We start from the raw sequence: 15,478 nt of genomic DNA, 5'->3' as shown, positions 1-15,478 counted from the left end.
ATGGGGAGAGGAGCAGAGTGACACAGGATGTCTGTGAATGAGGAGAGGAGCAGAGAGACACAGTGAGTTTGTTAATCGTGATAGGAGCAGAGGCACACAGGGTGTCTGTGAATGGTAAGAGTATCAGAGAGACACACGGAGTCTGTGATTGGGGAGAAATGCCGATAGACATTCCGAGAGTGACGTTGTGAGAGGAGCAGAGACACACTGAACCTGTGACTTGTGAGAGTAACTGAGAGACGTAGGTAGTTTGTGAGCGGTGCAAGGAGCAGAGAGACACAGCGAGTCTATGATTGGTGACAGGAACACAGCGATAGACAGAGATTGTGAATCGAGATCGGAGCAGAGAGTCCCTGGGAGAATGTGAGTGATGAGAGGAGCAGTGCGACAAAGGGAGTCTGTGATTGGTGACAGGAACACAGCGATAGGCGGAGTTTGTGAATCGAGATCGGAGCAGAGAGTCCCTGGGAGACTGTGAGTGATGAGAGGAGCAGTGCGACAAAGGGAGTCTGTGATTGGTGAGAGGAGAACAGAGATAGACGGAGGTTGTGAATGGTGATAGGTGCAGAGAGACACGGAGTCCATGAGTGGTGAGCGGAGGAGAGAGACGCATGGAGCCTGTGAGTGGTGATTGATGCAGACACCCAGGCAAGATCATGTAAGGATAGAGAAGCAGAGAGACTCAGGGAGTTCGTGACTGTTGATAGGAGCAGAGAGACACAATGAGTCTGTGAGTGGTGAGAGGAGCAGAGAGAGACATTGAGTCTGTGAGTGGTGAGTGGAGCAGAGAGAGACATTGAGTCTGTGAGTGGTGAGAGGAGCAGAGAGAGACATTGAGTCTGTGAGTGGTGAGAGGAGGAGAGAGAGACAGTGAGTCTGTGAGTGGTGAGAGGAGCAGAGAGAGACATTGAGTCTGTGAGTGGTGAGAGGAGGAGAGAGAGACATTGAGTCTGTGAGTGGTGAGAGGAGCAGAGAGAGACATTGAGTCTGTGAGTGGTGAGAGGAGGAGAGAGAGACATTGAGTCTGTGAGTGGTGAGAGGAGCAGAGAGAGACATTGAGTCTGTGAGTGGTGAGAGGAGGAGAGAGAGACATTGAGTCTGTGAGTGGTGAGAGGAGCAGAGAGAGAAAGTGAGTCTGTGAGTGGTGAGAGGAGCAGAGAGAGACATTGAGTCTGTGAGTGGTGAGGAAGCAGAGAGAGACATTGAGTCTGTGAGTGGTGAGAGGAGCAGAGAGAGACATTGAGTCTGTGAGTGGTGAGAGGAGCACTGAGACAAAGTGAGTCTGTGAGTGGTGAGAGGAGCAGAGAGAGACATTGAGTCTGTGAGTGGTGAGGGGAGCATTGAGACACAGTGAGCCCGTGAGTGGTGAGGGGAGCAGTTAGAGACGTGGAGTCTGTGAATGATGAGACGAGCAGTGAGACATAGGGAGATTGTGATTCGTGACTGGAGAACAGCGATAGACGGAGTTTGTGAATGGTGATAGGTGCAGAAAGACACAGGGAGACTCTGAGTGATGAGAGAAGCGATGAGATATGGGGAGTCTGTGAATGGCGAGAGGAGCAGAGAGACACAGGAATGCTGTGAATTGAGAGAGGATGAGAGAGACACAGGGAGTCTGTGAGTGGTGAGAGGATGAGAGAGACACAGGGAGTCTGTGAGCGGTGAGAAGAGCAGATAGATACAGGAATGCTGTGACTAGAGAGAGGAGCAGAGAGACACAGGGAGTCTGTGAGTGGTGAGAGGATGAGAGAGACACAGGAATGCTGTGAATAGAGAGAGGATGAGAGAGACACAGTGAGTCTGTGAGTGGTGAGAGGAGCAGATAGACACAGGAATGCTGTGAATAGAGAGAGGATGAGAGAGACACAGGGAGTCTGTGAGCGGTGAGAGGAGCAGATAGACACAGGAATGCTGTGAATAGAGAGAGGAGCAGAGAGACACAGGGAGTCTGTGCGTGGTGATTGTTGCAGACACAAACAGGAACGATCATATAAGGAGAGAGGTGCAGAGAGACACTAGGAATCCGTGAATGTTGAGTGGAGCAGAGACACAGGGAGTCCGTGAATGTTGATAGGAGCAGAGAGACACAGGAGTATGTGAGTGGTGAGAGGAGCAGAGAGAGACAGTGAGACTGTGAGTGGTGAGGGGAGTGGTGAGTCTGTGAGTTGTGAGAGGAGCAGAGAGAGAAAGTGAGACTGTGAGTGGTGTGAGGTGCGCAGAGACACAGTGAGTCTGTAGTTGGTGAGGGGAGCAGTGAGTCTGTGAGTGGTGAGAGGAGATGAGAGACAGAGGGAGAGTGTGAATGGTGAGAGGAGCAGAAAGAAACAGGAAGTCTGTGAGTGGTGAGAGGACCAGAGAGAGATAGTGAGACTGTGAGTGGTGTGAGGAGCGCAGAGACACAGTGAGTCTGTGATTGGTGAGGGGAGCAGTGAGTCTGTGAGTGGTGAGAGGAGATGAGAGACAGAGGGAGAGTGTGAATGGTGAGAGGAGCAGAAATACGCAGTGAGAATCTGAATGGCAGGAGGAGCAGAGAGATACAGGAATGCTGTGAATGGCGAGTGGATGAGAGAGACACAGGGAGTCTGAGTGGTGAGAGGAGCGGAGACAGACAGTGAGTCTGTGAGTGGTGTGAGAAGCGCAGAGACACAGTGAGTCTGAGTGGTGAGAGGAGTTGAGAGAAACAGTGAGGCTGTTAGTGTTGAGACGAGCAGAGAGTGACAGCGAGTCTGTGAGTGTTGAGAGGAGCAGAGAGACACAGGGAGACTGTGAGTGATGAGAGAAACAGTGAGATATGTGGAGACTGAATGGTGAGAGGAGCAGAGAGACACATGAATGCTGTGAATAGAGAGCGGATGAGGGAGAGACAGGGAGTATGTGAGTGGTGAGAGGCGGAGAGAGACACATGGAGTCTATGAGTGCTAATTGGTGCAGGCACACACAGGAAAGATCATGTAAGGATTGAGAAACAGAGAGAAACAGGGAGTCCGTGAATGTTGAGAGCAGCAGAGAGACACAGGAATGCTGTGAATAGAGAGAGGAGCAGAGAGACACAGTGAGTCTGTGACTGGTGAGAGAATCAGAGAGACACAGGGAGTGAGTCTGTGAGTGGTGAGAGGAGCAGAGAGAGGGAGTGAGTCTGTGAGTGGTGAGAGGAGCAGAGAGACAACGGAATCTATGCTTCGGAACTGGAGCAAGAGAGTGTGGACTTTACTACTCAATGCTTTCCCCAGAGTTGTGTATGTGGGAGAGAGTGTGGACTTTACGAATCACTGCTCTCCACAGTGGGGTGTGTGGGAGACAGTGTGGACTTTACTGCTCACTGCTCTCCCCAGGGGTGCGTGTGATGGGAGAGAGTGTGGACTTTACCACTCACTGCTCTCCCCAGGGGTGTGTGTGAGGGGAGAGAGTGTGGACTTTACTGCTCACTGCTCTCCCCAGGGGTGTGTGTGAGGGGAGAGAGTGTGGACTTTACTGCTCACTGCTCTCCCCAGGGGTGTGTGTGGGGAAGAGTGTGGACTTTACTACTCACTGCTCTCCCCAGGGGTGTGTATTGGTGGAGAGATTGTGGACTTTACTACTCACTGCTCTCCCCAGTGGTGTGTCTGGGGGAAAGTGTGGACTTTACTGCTCACTGCTCTCCCTAGGGGTGGGTCTGGGGTAGAGTGTGGACTTTATTCCTCACTGCTCTCCCCAATGGTGTGTGTGGGGGAGAGAGTGTGGTCTTTACTACTCACTGCTCTCCCCATGGGTGTGGGGGAGAGATTGTGGACTTTACCACTCACTGCTCTCCACAGGGGTGTTTGGGGGGAGAGAGTGTGGACTTTACTACTCACTGCTCTCCCCATGGTTGTGGGGGACTGAGTGTGGACTTTACTACTCTCTGCTCTCCCCATGGGTGTGGGGGAGAGAGTTTGGACTTTACTACTCACTGTTCTCCCCTGTGGTGTGTGTGGTAGAGAGAGAGATTGGACTTTACTACTCACTACTCTCCCCAGGGGTGTGCGGGAGAGAGTGTGGTCTTTACTACTCACTACTCTCCCCAGGGGTGTGGGGGAGAGAGTGTGGTCTTTACTACTCACTGCTCTCCCCATCGGTGTGGGGGAGAGAGTGTGGACTTTACTACTCACTGCTCTCACCAGGCGTGTGTGGGGCGAGAGATTGTGGAATGTACTACTCACTGCTTTCCCCAGGGGTGTGTGTGGGAGAGAGTGTGGACTTTAACTGCTCAGTGCTCTCCACAGGGGTGTATATTGGTGGAGAGAGTGTGGACTTTAATACTCACTGCTCTCCCCAGGGGTGTGTCTGGGGGAAAGTGTGGACTTTACTGCTCACTGCTCTCCCCAGGGGTGTGTCTGAGGGAGAGTGTGGACTTTATTACTCACTTCTCTCCCCAGTGGTGTTTGGGGGGAGAGAGTGTGGACTTTACTACTCACTGGTCTCCCCAGGGGTGTGTGTGGGGGAGAGTGTGGACTTTAATTCTCACTGCTCTCCCCAGGGGTGTGTGTGGGGGAGAGTGTGGATTTTATTACACACTGCTCTCCCCAGTGGTGTGTGTGGGGGGAGAGAGTGTGGACTTTACTGCTCACTGCTCTCCCCAGGGGTGTGTGTGGGGGAGAGAGTCTGGAATTTAGGACTCACTGCTCTCCCCAGTGGTGTGTGTGAGGGGAGAGAGTGTGGACTTTACTGCTCACTGCTCTCCCCAGGGGTGTGTGTGGGGGAGAGAGTGTGGACTTTACTACTCACTGCTCTTCCCAGGGGTGTGTGTGAGGGGAGAGAGTGTGAACTTTACTACTCACTGCTCTCCCCAGGGGTGTGTGTGGGCGGAGAGAGTGTGGACTTTACTACTCACTGCTCTCCCCAGGGGTGTGTGGGAGAGAGTGTGGACTTTACTATTCACTGCTCTCCCCAGGTGTGTGGGGGGGGCGGGGGGAGGGGTGTGTGGGGAGAGTGTGGACTTTACTACTCGCTGCTCTTTAGGGCTGTGTGGGTGGTCAGAATGTGCAGTTTGCAACTCACTACAGACCAGCTGTTCGTGTGTTTTCGGGTGTTTTGGTGTGAGAATGTGGACTTTACTAATCACCACTGCCCAAGAGGTTTTTGGGGTGAGAGAGCTTGGACTTTACTTCTCACTGCTCTCCCCAGGGGTGTGTGTGGGGAGAGTTGGTGGACTTTAATACTCACTGCTCTCCCCAGGAATGTGTGTGGGGGATAAAGTGCGGACTTTACCACTCACTGCTCGCCCCAGCGGTGTATAGGTGAAAGAGTGTGGACTTTACAACTCAATGCTCTCCCCAGGAATGAGTGTGGGGGGTAAATTACGGACTTTACCACTCATTGCTCTCCCCAGGAATGATTGTGGGGGATAAAGTGCGGACTTTACCACTCACTGCTCTCCCCAGGAATGTGTGTGGGGGATAAAGTGCGGACTTTACCACTCACTGCTCTCCCCAGGAATGTGTGTGGTGATGTTTAAGATTCTATTATATAAGCTAAGTATCTATTCAATATGAAATCAGCTGTAATCCGGTTAAAGACTAAGATCAAGTAGCAGAACCAGGCATTGGGCAAAGTATAATGAAGGAGCAGCATGGAAAACTCCCGACCCTTCTCACCGAGCAATGCACTCAGATAATAGAAAAGCTGCAGACACATTAGAAACTGCTACAACAGTTTGTTCGGGATAACCCTTGCACTGCTTGTGCAAAATATTGCAACGGAAAAGGATCATCTTTGTACTGCCTCGAAGAATGTGTTGACTATTCGGAAGATAGAGGAACTGATTGTATTCTTCTGCTCAGCACATGCAGAAGGGTAAGTGCCAGGCTGCACATTCCTAAAGCATGAAAAGGGTACATCAAGAGAGGTCTTTAGCCATCAGTCCCACAATTTAACAAGAGGAATAGGTTTAATATATCCAGTGGATCCATGCTGGCTCTGCCGAACATTGTGCCGCCCTAGTGGAAGTACAGAGATGTCAGGGGACGTGAATACCCGCTGGGAAGCCTCAACCTGTATAGTTCCCTGAAGCAGAAGGAGACGTAGAAGCAGTGTCACATCCCGCGCTGGTTTGTCCAACCTCCGAACGGATATTGAGCTTTTTGTTTGCGGTTGTTAGTTATCGAGGAATGATGTTTGTATCATCTGCTGTCTTTGAACAATAAAGCTTCAATTCCTTTACCAAAACGGTATCAGATCGAATTGATTAGAGAATTACCGTGCTCCAGTAACGGGATATAATTCCAACAGCTATGTAGACTTTACCAATCACTGCTCTCCCGAAGGGTATGCGGGGGGTGGGAGCGGCGGGGGCGAGTGTGGACTTTACCACTCACTGCTTCCCACAGGGGTGTGTGGTGAAATAATGTGTACTTTCTGCTCACTGCTCTCCCACCTGGTGTGTGGTAATAATATGGACAGTCCCGGTATCTCATTCACCTCCCTCCTCTTTCAGACGCTGGTCATCGGCACCTTGAATTGTTGTTTGTTTTATTACCTTTAAAATTCTCCAATATGGTGAAACATTTGTTGCAATTAGTAATGACATATTATGTTACAACTTGTACTTTCTTGAGATATAAACTTGACAAACGCGGTAAATGAGTTGATAAATATCCGCAGGCTATAAAGGATTCAGTGATTGCAGAATGCACGGTGCATGGGACACCGCAGCTTGGCGGAGAGAGACTCAAACTCCATGGGCATGATTTTAGCTTGGAGCCGGGCAGGGGCGGGAGGCTGGACTTCCGGACCCGCATCCTGGAAGTACGTGTTTCCCAGATGCCGATATGATTTTGACAGATGATGGACATCGTTTTCCACCCCCTCCCCCCCACCGGCCTGATTGAGGGAAGAAGAGCAAGGAAGAGGAGATGTAAAGGTAAGTGTCAAATGGTCGGGCGTGTGGGGGCGGGGCATCTGTGGGGGGATGGGGCAGGGATTCAGCGGGGGATTCGGGGATTGTCGGGGTGGCAATGGTGCTGTCATGGTTCATCAGGGAGTGTCGCGAGTCATCGGGTGTTTTGTGGAGGTCATTGGGTGCATTCGGGTGTGGTCAGTCATTGCGAATGGTCAGTCACAGGTTTCGGTCACTCATGAGGGTGAGTTGTTGGCAATCGTTGGGGAGGGGTTGGAGATGGTGTGGGGGTCGGAGATCGTGGGAGGGTCGGATATTATGGAGGGCCTCGGAGATCGTGAGGGGGCCGGAGATCGTGAGAGAGTCGGAGATCGTAGGCGGGGTGTCGGCGATCGTGGGGTGTCGGATAAGGTGGCGGTGGGTCAGCAATCGTGAGGGAGGTTGGAGATCGTGGGGAGAGGTCATAGAACCACAGAAAAGATAGAGCACAGAAGGGGGCCAATCGCCCCATCGTGTCCGTGCCGGCTCGAAGAACAACCAGGTGCCCATTTTAATCTCACCAGGTCGTTCGATCTTCTTTATAGGGTTGCTGCAGGCAGGCTTGTTGAGCCTGAGAAAGCACTCCTCCTCCTTTGGGCCCACAAGCTGTGCTACGAAGGCACTTACCTGCAGTTCCGGGCATTGTCACCTCCTTTCTCAATTCGTGAAGTAAAAGGCCCCGGAATCCCAGCCCTCAGGCGTAAAAATAAAGAAAAACTCTCAAAATGGCAGCCCGCAGCCTTGTTGAAAGTTTTTCATGCCCTGAGAGCTGGTTGGACGCCCGCCCTTCGTCCCGTGATAACCGGAAACGGACGGATTGAAGGCGAGTTGGGGGTGGGTTTCAGATTTTGCAATTTTTACTGCCTCCCCCCAACCTTAACCCGCTTGTTTTTACAGGCCAAAATCATGCCCCAGGTGTCACAGAACGGACTCTTCTCTTAGAAAATCGTCAGATCTTCTAACTATTTCATGAATTTAACACTTGCTTTAAAGGGATATTTCAATATATTCTTCAACTGCTTTCTGAATTTAGTCTGGGTAACGACATAAATACAAGTGTTTGTGCAGCAGCTCAGGAGCTGGAGCATGAATCCCAGTTCTTGTATAAACAGAGGGAGCAATACAGACTCGTACCCCAAATACCACATCCGGTTCGATATAGAGAACACCATAAACAGCACCCATAACAGGATGAAATTCCCTGATATTACGAAAAGTAAAATGATGGATTTCCTTCGGCTCTCCATCTCTGGGTCTCTGGGACTCTCTTCACTGCTGTGACCCCGGAGTCTCATGCGGGCTCTGCTGGCCATTAAAATGTGTCTGACGGTTAAAGCATTGAGCAGCAGAATCAGAACAAATGGCACACACGGAGTGAGGATATTGTGAAGGAGTTCGATTACTGACCACGCACGTGAATACAGAACACTGATTGTTACACCACAAAACCAGGGGTTATTGTAAAGCCGATACCGACCTATGAACATAAAGTACCAGGTGGTGTTCTTCAAACAACCCAGCACAGTAACTGTTCCGAGAACCACAGCCGCCGTTTTCTCGGTGCAATATTTCGTTTTCAGCTTCTCACAACAAATGGCCACAAATCGATCAAAGGTGAAAGTGACCGTGAACCAGACAGAACAGTCGGCGGCTGCAAAAAGCAGGACGGCGTGGATATTACACACGTGGATGGACCACAAGAACTCAAACTGACCCTGATAACGAATTGGAATTTGCCTGAGCATCAGATCGGTGATAACGACCAGTAGATCCGCAGTTGCCATAGCCACCAGGTAGCGAGTGACGCATTTGGAGAGACCGCACTTTCCCCGAGACAGGATGATCATCGTCAAGATGTTAACTGTAAGGAAGGGAAATCAACAGGGAAATTATATATCAGGATGGTAGACCCTGTAAATAATAGTAAATCTCTGGAGCCCTGCAAATATTAGTGCCCTCGCCGGAACCATTGTAAGTATTAATGCCGTCTCTAGAACAATTGTAATTATTACTACTGTCTCCGGAAGCACTGTAAATATTAATCCCGTTTCTGGATCCCCTGTAAATATTAGTAACGTCTCTGGCTCCTCTACAAATATTAGTACTGTCTATGGATCCCCTGTAAATATTAGTCCCTTGTCTAGATCCCCTGTAAATATTAGTACTGTGTCTGGATCCCTTGTAAATATTAATACCGTCTATAGACCCCCTGTAAATATTAGTACCGTGTTTGGATCCCCTGTAAATATTAGTACCGTGTCTGGATCCCTTGTAAATATGAATACCGTCTATAGACACCCTGTAAATATTAGTACCGTGTCTGGATCCCTTGTAAATATTAGTACCGTGTCTGGATCGCCTGTAATTATTAGTACCGTGTCTGGATCCCTTGTAAATATTAGTACCGTGTCTGGATACCCAGTAAATATTAGTACCGTCTATAAACCCCTGTAAATATTAGTACCGTGTCTGGATTCCCTGTAAATATTCATACCGTGTCTGGATTCCCTGTAAATAATAGTACCGTGTCTGGATTCCTTGTAAATATCAGTACCGTCTATAGACCCCTGTAAATATGAGTACCGTGTCTGGATTCTCTGTAAGTATTAGTACCGTGTCTGGATCCCCTGTAAATATTAGTACCGTCTCTGGATCCCCTCTAAATTTTCGTATCTTCTCTAGATCACCTGTAATTATTAGTAGCATCTTAGGATCAGCTCTAAATATTAGTACCGGCTTTGGATCTCGTCTATGTATTAACATCTTCCCGAGATCCCCGAAGCTATTAGCACCGTCTCTGTACGCGCTGTAAATATTTGTAACGCGGCTGAACCCACCGAAAATATCTGTACCCCCTCTGGACCCGCTAAAAATGTTAGTACCGACTCTGGATCATTTGTAAATATCACTGCCGTTCTGGGATTCCATCGAATTGTTAGTACCGTTACTGGATCCCCTGTAAATACTGGTACTGTTTCTGGATCACCTTTAAATATTAGTACCGTCTCTGGGTCCGCTGTAAATATTAGTACCGTCTGTGTTCCCTGTAAATATTAGTACCGTCTCTGTGTTCCCTGTCAATATTAGTACCGTCTCTGGACTACCTGTCAATATTATTTCCGACTTTTATCCCCTGTAAGTATTGGTACCTCCCTGGATCCCCGAGAAGTATGAATAATGACACTGGAACCCCTGTAATTATGAGCCCCATCCCTGGAGCCCCTCTAAATATTAATACCGTCTCTGGACCCCCTGTAAATATTAATGCCGCCTCTGGACGCGCTGTAAATATTATTAGCGTCCTTGAAACCCCTGCAAATATCAGTTCCGCCTCTGGAACGCCTGTAAATGTTAGTACCGATTCTGCATCCTTTGTGAATATTAGTATCGTTTTTGGATCCCCTGTAAATGTTAGCACCGTGTCTGGATCCCCCGTAAATATTAGTGCAATCTCTGGTTCCCAAGTAATTATTAGTACAGTCTCTGGACCCCTTGTAAATAATGTTACCGTTTCTAGATCTTCGTAAATATTAGTTCTGTCTTTGGATCCTCTGTAAATATTAGTGCCGTCTCTGGGTCCCTTGTAAATATTAGCATCGTTTCTGAATCGCCTGTAAATATTAGTAACGCCACTGGATACGCTTTACAAATGAGTACAATCTCAGGATCACCAGTAAATATCAGTGCCATCTCCGTATCCCCTGCAAATGTTAGTTCCATCTCTGGATTCCGTGTAAATATTACTACCGTCTCTGGATCGCCTGTAAATATTCGTAACATCTCTGGATCCACCTGTAAATATTCGTACTGTCTTTGGATCCCCTGTAATATTAGTACAATCCTTCGACCCCCTGTAATTATTAGTACCGTCTCTGGACCACTGTAAATTTTAGGACCGTCTCTGGATACACTGCAAATATTGCTATCGCCTCTCTATCCCCTGTATTATTGGTACTATCCCTGGATACCCTGTAATTATTTGTACCATCCTTGGCTCTACTGTAAGTGTGAGTACAGTCTCGGGACCCCTTGAAAAATATTAGTACCACCTCGGGACCCCTGTAAATTTTAGTACCGTACCTGGATTCCCTGTAATAATCAGTAGCGTTATTGGATACGCTTTAAATATCAGTACCGTCTCAGGTTTGCCAGTTATTAATAGTACCGTCTCTGTATCCCCTGTAAATATTAGCAACGATTTTGGATCCCCAGTAAATGTTAGTACCGTCTCCCGATTCCCTGCAAATAATATTACCGTCTCTGGATTGCCTGCAAATATTAGTAACGTCTTTGGATGCCCTGTAAATATTAATGCCATCTCTGGATCCAACTGTAAATTTAAATGCCGTCTCTGTATCCGCTGTAAATATTAATACTGTATCTGCATCACATATAAATACTTGCACCGTCTCTGCATCCCCTCTATATAACGGAACCGTCTCAGGATGCCCTGTAAATATTATTGCCATCTCTCGACCCAGGTAAATATGAATACGCTCTCTGGAACCCTGCGGAAATATATCACCGTCTCTGGATCCCCCTGTTAGTACTGTTAATGGATCCCCTGCAAATATATTATCGTCTCTCGATCCACTGTAGAGCTAGTGCCGCCTCTGCATTCCCTGTAAATATTAGCAACGTCCCTGGTTCAACTGTAAATCTTAATACAGTCTCTGGATCCCCTGCAACTATTATTACAGTAACAGGATCCCCTGTAAACATAAGTACCGTGTCTGGATCCCCTGTAACTATTATTACAGTAACAGGTTCCCCTGTAAACATAATACCGTGTCTGCATCCCCTGTAACTATTAGTACTGTAACAGGTTCCCCTGTAAACATAAGTACCGTGTCTGGATCCCCTGTAACTATTATTAGAGTAACAGGTTCCCCTGTAAACATAATACCGTGTCTGCATCCCCTGTAACTATTAGTACTGTAACAGGTTCCCCTGTAAACATAAGTACCGTTTCTGGATCCCCAGTAACTATTAGTACAGGAGCAGGTTCCCCTGTAAACATAAGTACCGTTTCTGGATCCCCAGTAACTATTAGTACAGTAACAGGTTCCCCTGTAAACATAAGTACTGTGTCTGGATCCCCAGTAACTATTAGTACAGTAACAGGTTCCCCTGTAAACATAAGTACCGTGTCTGCATCCCCTGTAACTATTAGTACTGGAGCAGGTTCCCCTGTAAACATAAGTACCGTGTCTGGATCCCCAGTAACTATTAGTACAGTAACAGGTTCCCCTGTATACATAAGTACTGTGTCTGGATCCTCAGTAACTATTAGTAGAGTAACACGGTCCCCTGTAAACATAAGTACCGTGTCACGATACCCTATAACTATTAGTACCGTAACAGGACCCTCCCTGTAAATATCCGTACAGTCTCCAGAACCCCTGTAAATATCGATACCATCTTTGGACCCCCTGTAATTATTAGTACCATCTTGAGATATCATGTAAAAATTAGTAATGTGCGTGGGTTATACTTTCAATATGAGTACTGTTTCTAGATCCTTTGTATATTTTAGTAACATCTCAGTATCCCCTGTAAATATTAGTACCGTCTCTGGTTCCACTGTAAACATTAATAACGTTTCTGGATCCCCTGTAACTATTGGTACAGTCATTGAATCCTCCTGTAAATATTAATAGCGTCTCTGGATCACCTGTACATATTAGTATCATCTTTGGACCCCCTGTAAATATTAGTACCGTCTCTGGATCCTTCTTAAATATTAATACCGTCTCTAGATAACATTTAAATATTAGTACTGCTTCTGGATCCTTTGTATATATTAGCACTATCGTTGGATCCCCTGTCAAAATTAGGACAATTTCTGTGCCTCCTGTAATTAATAGTACCGTCTCTCGATCCCCTGTAAATATTAGTATCATCTCTGGGTCGGCCTATAAATACAATTTATGTCTCTGGATACACTGTAAGTAATAGTACCGTCTCTGAATCCCCTGTAAATATTATTAACGCCTCTGGATCAACTGTGAAATTTAGTGCCATCTCTGGATCGCCTGTACCTATTTGAACCCTCTCTGGATCCGCTGTGAATATTAATAGAAAATCAGGATCCCTATCAATTTTCGGACCATCCCTGCATTCCACTGTAAATAATAATACTGCGCTGGATTCACTGCAAATATTATTACCGTCTCTGGATCCCTTGTTAAAAATAATACTGTCTCCACATCACCTTTAAATATTAATACCGTCTCTGGATCCCCTGTAATTATTAGCATCATATCTGGATCCCCTGTAAATATTAGTTCCGACTCTGGATCCGCTGTAAATATTAGCACCGTCTTGGATCCCCTCTAAATATTAATACTGTTTCCAGACCCCTGTAAATATTTGAACTGCCTCTGGTTCCCCCGGAAATATTAGTTCCTTCTCTGGATCCGCATTAAATATTAGTACTTTCTCTAAATCCCTTGTAAATATTATTACTGTCTCTGGATCCACTGCTAATTCCGTATTTTCTCTGAATCCCCTGTAAATATTAGTGTCACCTTTGGATTCGCTGTGCACATCATTACCGTCTCTGGATTCCATACAAATATTAATACCGCCTCTGGATAACCTTTAAATATTAGTACTGTTTCTGAATGCTTAGTATATACTAGTGCCATCTCTGAATCCCCTGAAATTATTCGTTCCATCTCTGGATCCTCTGTAAATATTAATACAGTCTCCGGATCCCCTGTTAATATTAGTACCGTCCTCGGACCCCCTGTAAACATTGGTACGATCTCTGGATCCCTTGTATATTAGGCTTAACGCACTCAGAAAATCCACGTAAATACATCACCCATCGCTGTTCCCCCCCCCCTCCAATATATCTCGCATCCCTTTTACTCCCATCCATATATCTCCCATCCCGGCTACCCACATCAATATATTTCCCGGGTAAACCCTTTAATTTTTGAGCAGAATATAAAGACTTACCATCATATTGTACAGCATTGTTAAATAATTACCATCATATCGTACAGCAACAAGTGCAGGACAGGGAACAACATGATCAGTAATACATTTGAACTTCGTTTATAGAATTATTAGCTGGATATAGAGAATTACCCGGAACACCAATGGCAGCGATTGAGGGACAGGGAATGATAAGAAAAATAATACAGTGAAACATGGTTTAACGAATTAATAGCTGGATATAGAAACTTACCTGGAAAACCAAGAGCAGCGAGTGTGGGATCGGGAATGATAAGAAGAGTAATACAGTGAAACATGGTTTATGGAATCAAAAGCTGGATATAGAAACTTACTTGGAAAACCAACAGCAACGAGTGTGGGACATGGAATGATAAGAACATTAATACATTGGAAGATCGTTTATAGAGTGAATAGCTGGATATGGAGACTTACCAGTGACACCAACAGCAGCGAGGAGGGGATAGTAAATTACTTGTAGACCAAAAAGCACATAAAATATCCGATCTTCTAATGGCAGTGTATGATAATATACATACAGATATTGTAAAGTCCAGAATGGATTACTGTGATCTATTGTTCTCAGATTCCGACCCATTGATGTAACATTCCAATCCATTGTTCTTAGATTCCGACCCATTGTTGTAACATTCCAATCTCTTGATCTCAGATTCCCATCTATTCTTCCCCTCTTTGTACAGCCGCTGATCCCTGTCAGTTCGAGAGGTGATGCTCCCATTGACACTATGGGATGACACATTGAAAGTAGTCGCTTATTAATAGCAGAGCGATATACTTCGGTGGCACAATTAGGGTCCGTGGAGACTGACATTGATTACAGTCACTGAACAAACAGAATCAGTTTACAACTTTATATCCAACAATTTTTATATCATAACGTATATTTTACCAAATATCACACAGATGGGAAGCCAAAAGCCCAGTATATTATTTTAATAAATATTTGGAAGAACAGAAACTATCAGACCCGCAGTCTGACAGCAGGGATGTGAAGGGAGGGCAACTTCATTTACAGATTGCCGATTATTTCTGAGTGAAACCCTTTAATTTCAGAGAGTTCTTACATACTTCTCAAGGGTTAGGTTTACACTTAGAGATGGAAACAGAACCATTCTACTAGTCAGTTTGGTGACCATTCTGTGAATCTTGGTGCAATCTCTGGACACCCCGGAAATATTGGCAAATCTATGGATCCTCTTGTAAATACTGGGCAGTCTTTTTGGATCTAACTGAAAATAATGGCACCATCTTTGGATTCTACTGGAAATATTCGCGCAGTCTATAGATTTCCCTGTAAATATTCCTACAGATTATGATAAAGCCTATGGTTACTTTGAAAAATATTGATCCGCTTCTTGATTTTCTGACACAACCTGTGGACGGTCTGAATGTGTACACTACCTAGTAACATTGTAAATATTGAACCACTCCCATAGGTCCCTGTAAATAATGACATGGTCTGGGTAAAGTTTGAATGTGTACAGTCCCTGGTACCCCATTATACATTGACCCACTCTCACAGACCCGTGTAAATACTGGCATAGTCTGGGGAATCCCTGAATACCTGAATGTCTGTAGTAAACTTCACCAACAAAATATGAT

At 46.3% G+C, this 15,478-nt stretch overlaps 1 protein-coding gene across 1 annotated transcript; it reads right to left on the bottom strand.

Annotated features, from left to right (window-relative positions):
• Positions 1 to 7,854: 7,854 nt before the first annotated feature.
• LOC137312948 (probable G-protein coupled receptor 139) lies at positions 7,855 to 14,594 on the bottom strand. The gene is made up of 2 exons (XM_067979309.1): positions 14,291 to 14,594; positions 7,855 to 8,753 (listed from the first exon to the last, which is right to left on the bottom strand). Exons 1-2 carry the CDS (start codon positions 14,592 to 14,594, stop codon positions 7,855 to 7,857), a joined length of 1,203 nt encoding a protein of 400 aa, XP_067835410.1.
• Positions 14,595 to 15,478: the final 884 nt, after the last annotated feature.

Source organism: Heptranchias perlo, unplaced genomic scaffold (assembly GCF_035084215.1).
Source record: "Heptranchias perlo isolate sHepPer1 unplaced genomic scaffold, sHepPer1.hap1 HAP1_SCAFFOLD_44, whole genome shotgun sequence".
Classification (NCBI taxonomy): Eukaryota; Metazoa; Chordata; class Chondrichthyes; order Hexanchiformes; family Hexanchidae; genus Heptranchias; species Heptranchias perlo.
This window is presented reverse-complemented; position numbering and strand designations above follow the sequence as displayed.

What these genes read in the sequence shown, in the direction of transcription:
- LOC137312948 (XM_067979309.1), bottom strand. Translation starts at nt 14,594, where the DNA reads ATGGGAGCATCACCTCTCGAACTGACAGGGATCAGCGGCTGTACAAAG. An exon ending in CGCTGCTGTTGGTGTCACTG is followed by an intron (nt 8,754 to 14,290) that starts GTAAGTCTCCAT and finishes CCTTCCTTACAG; the next exon opens with TTAACATCTTGACGATGATC.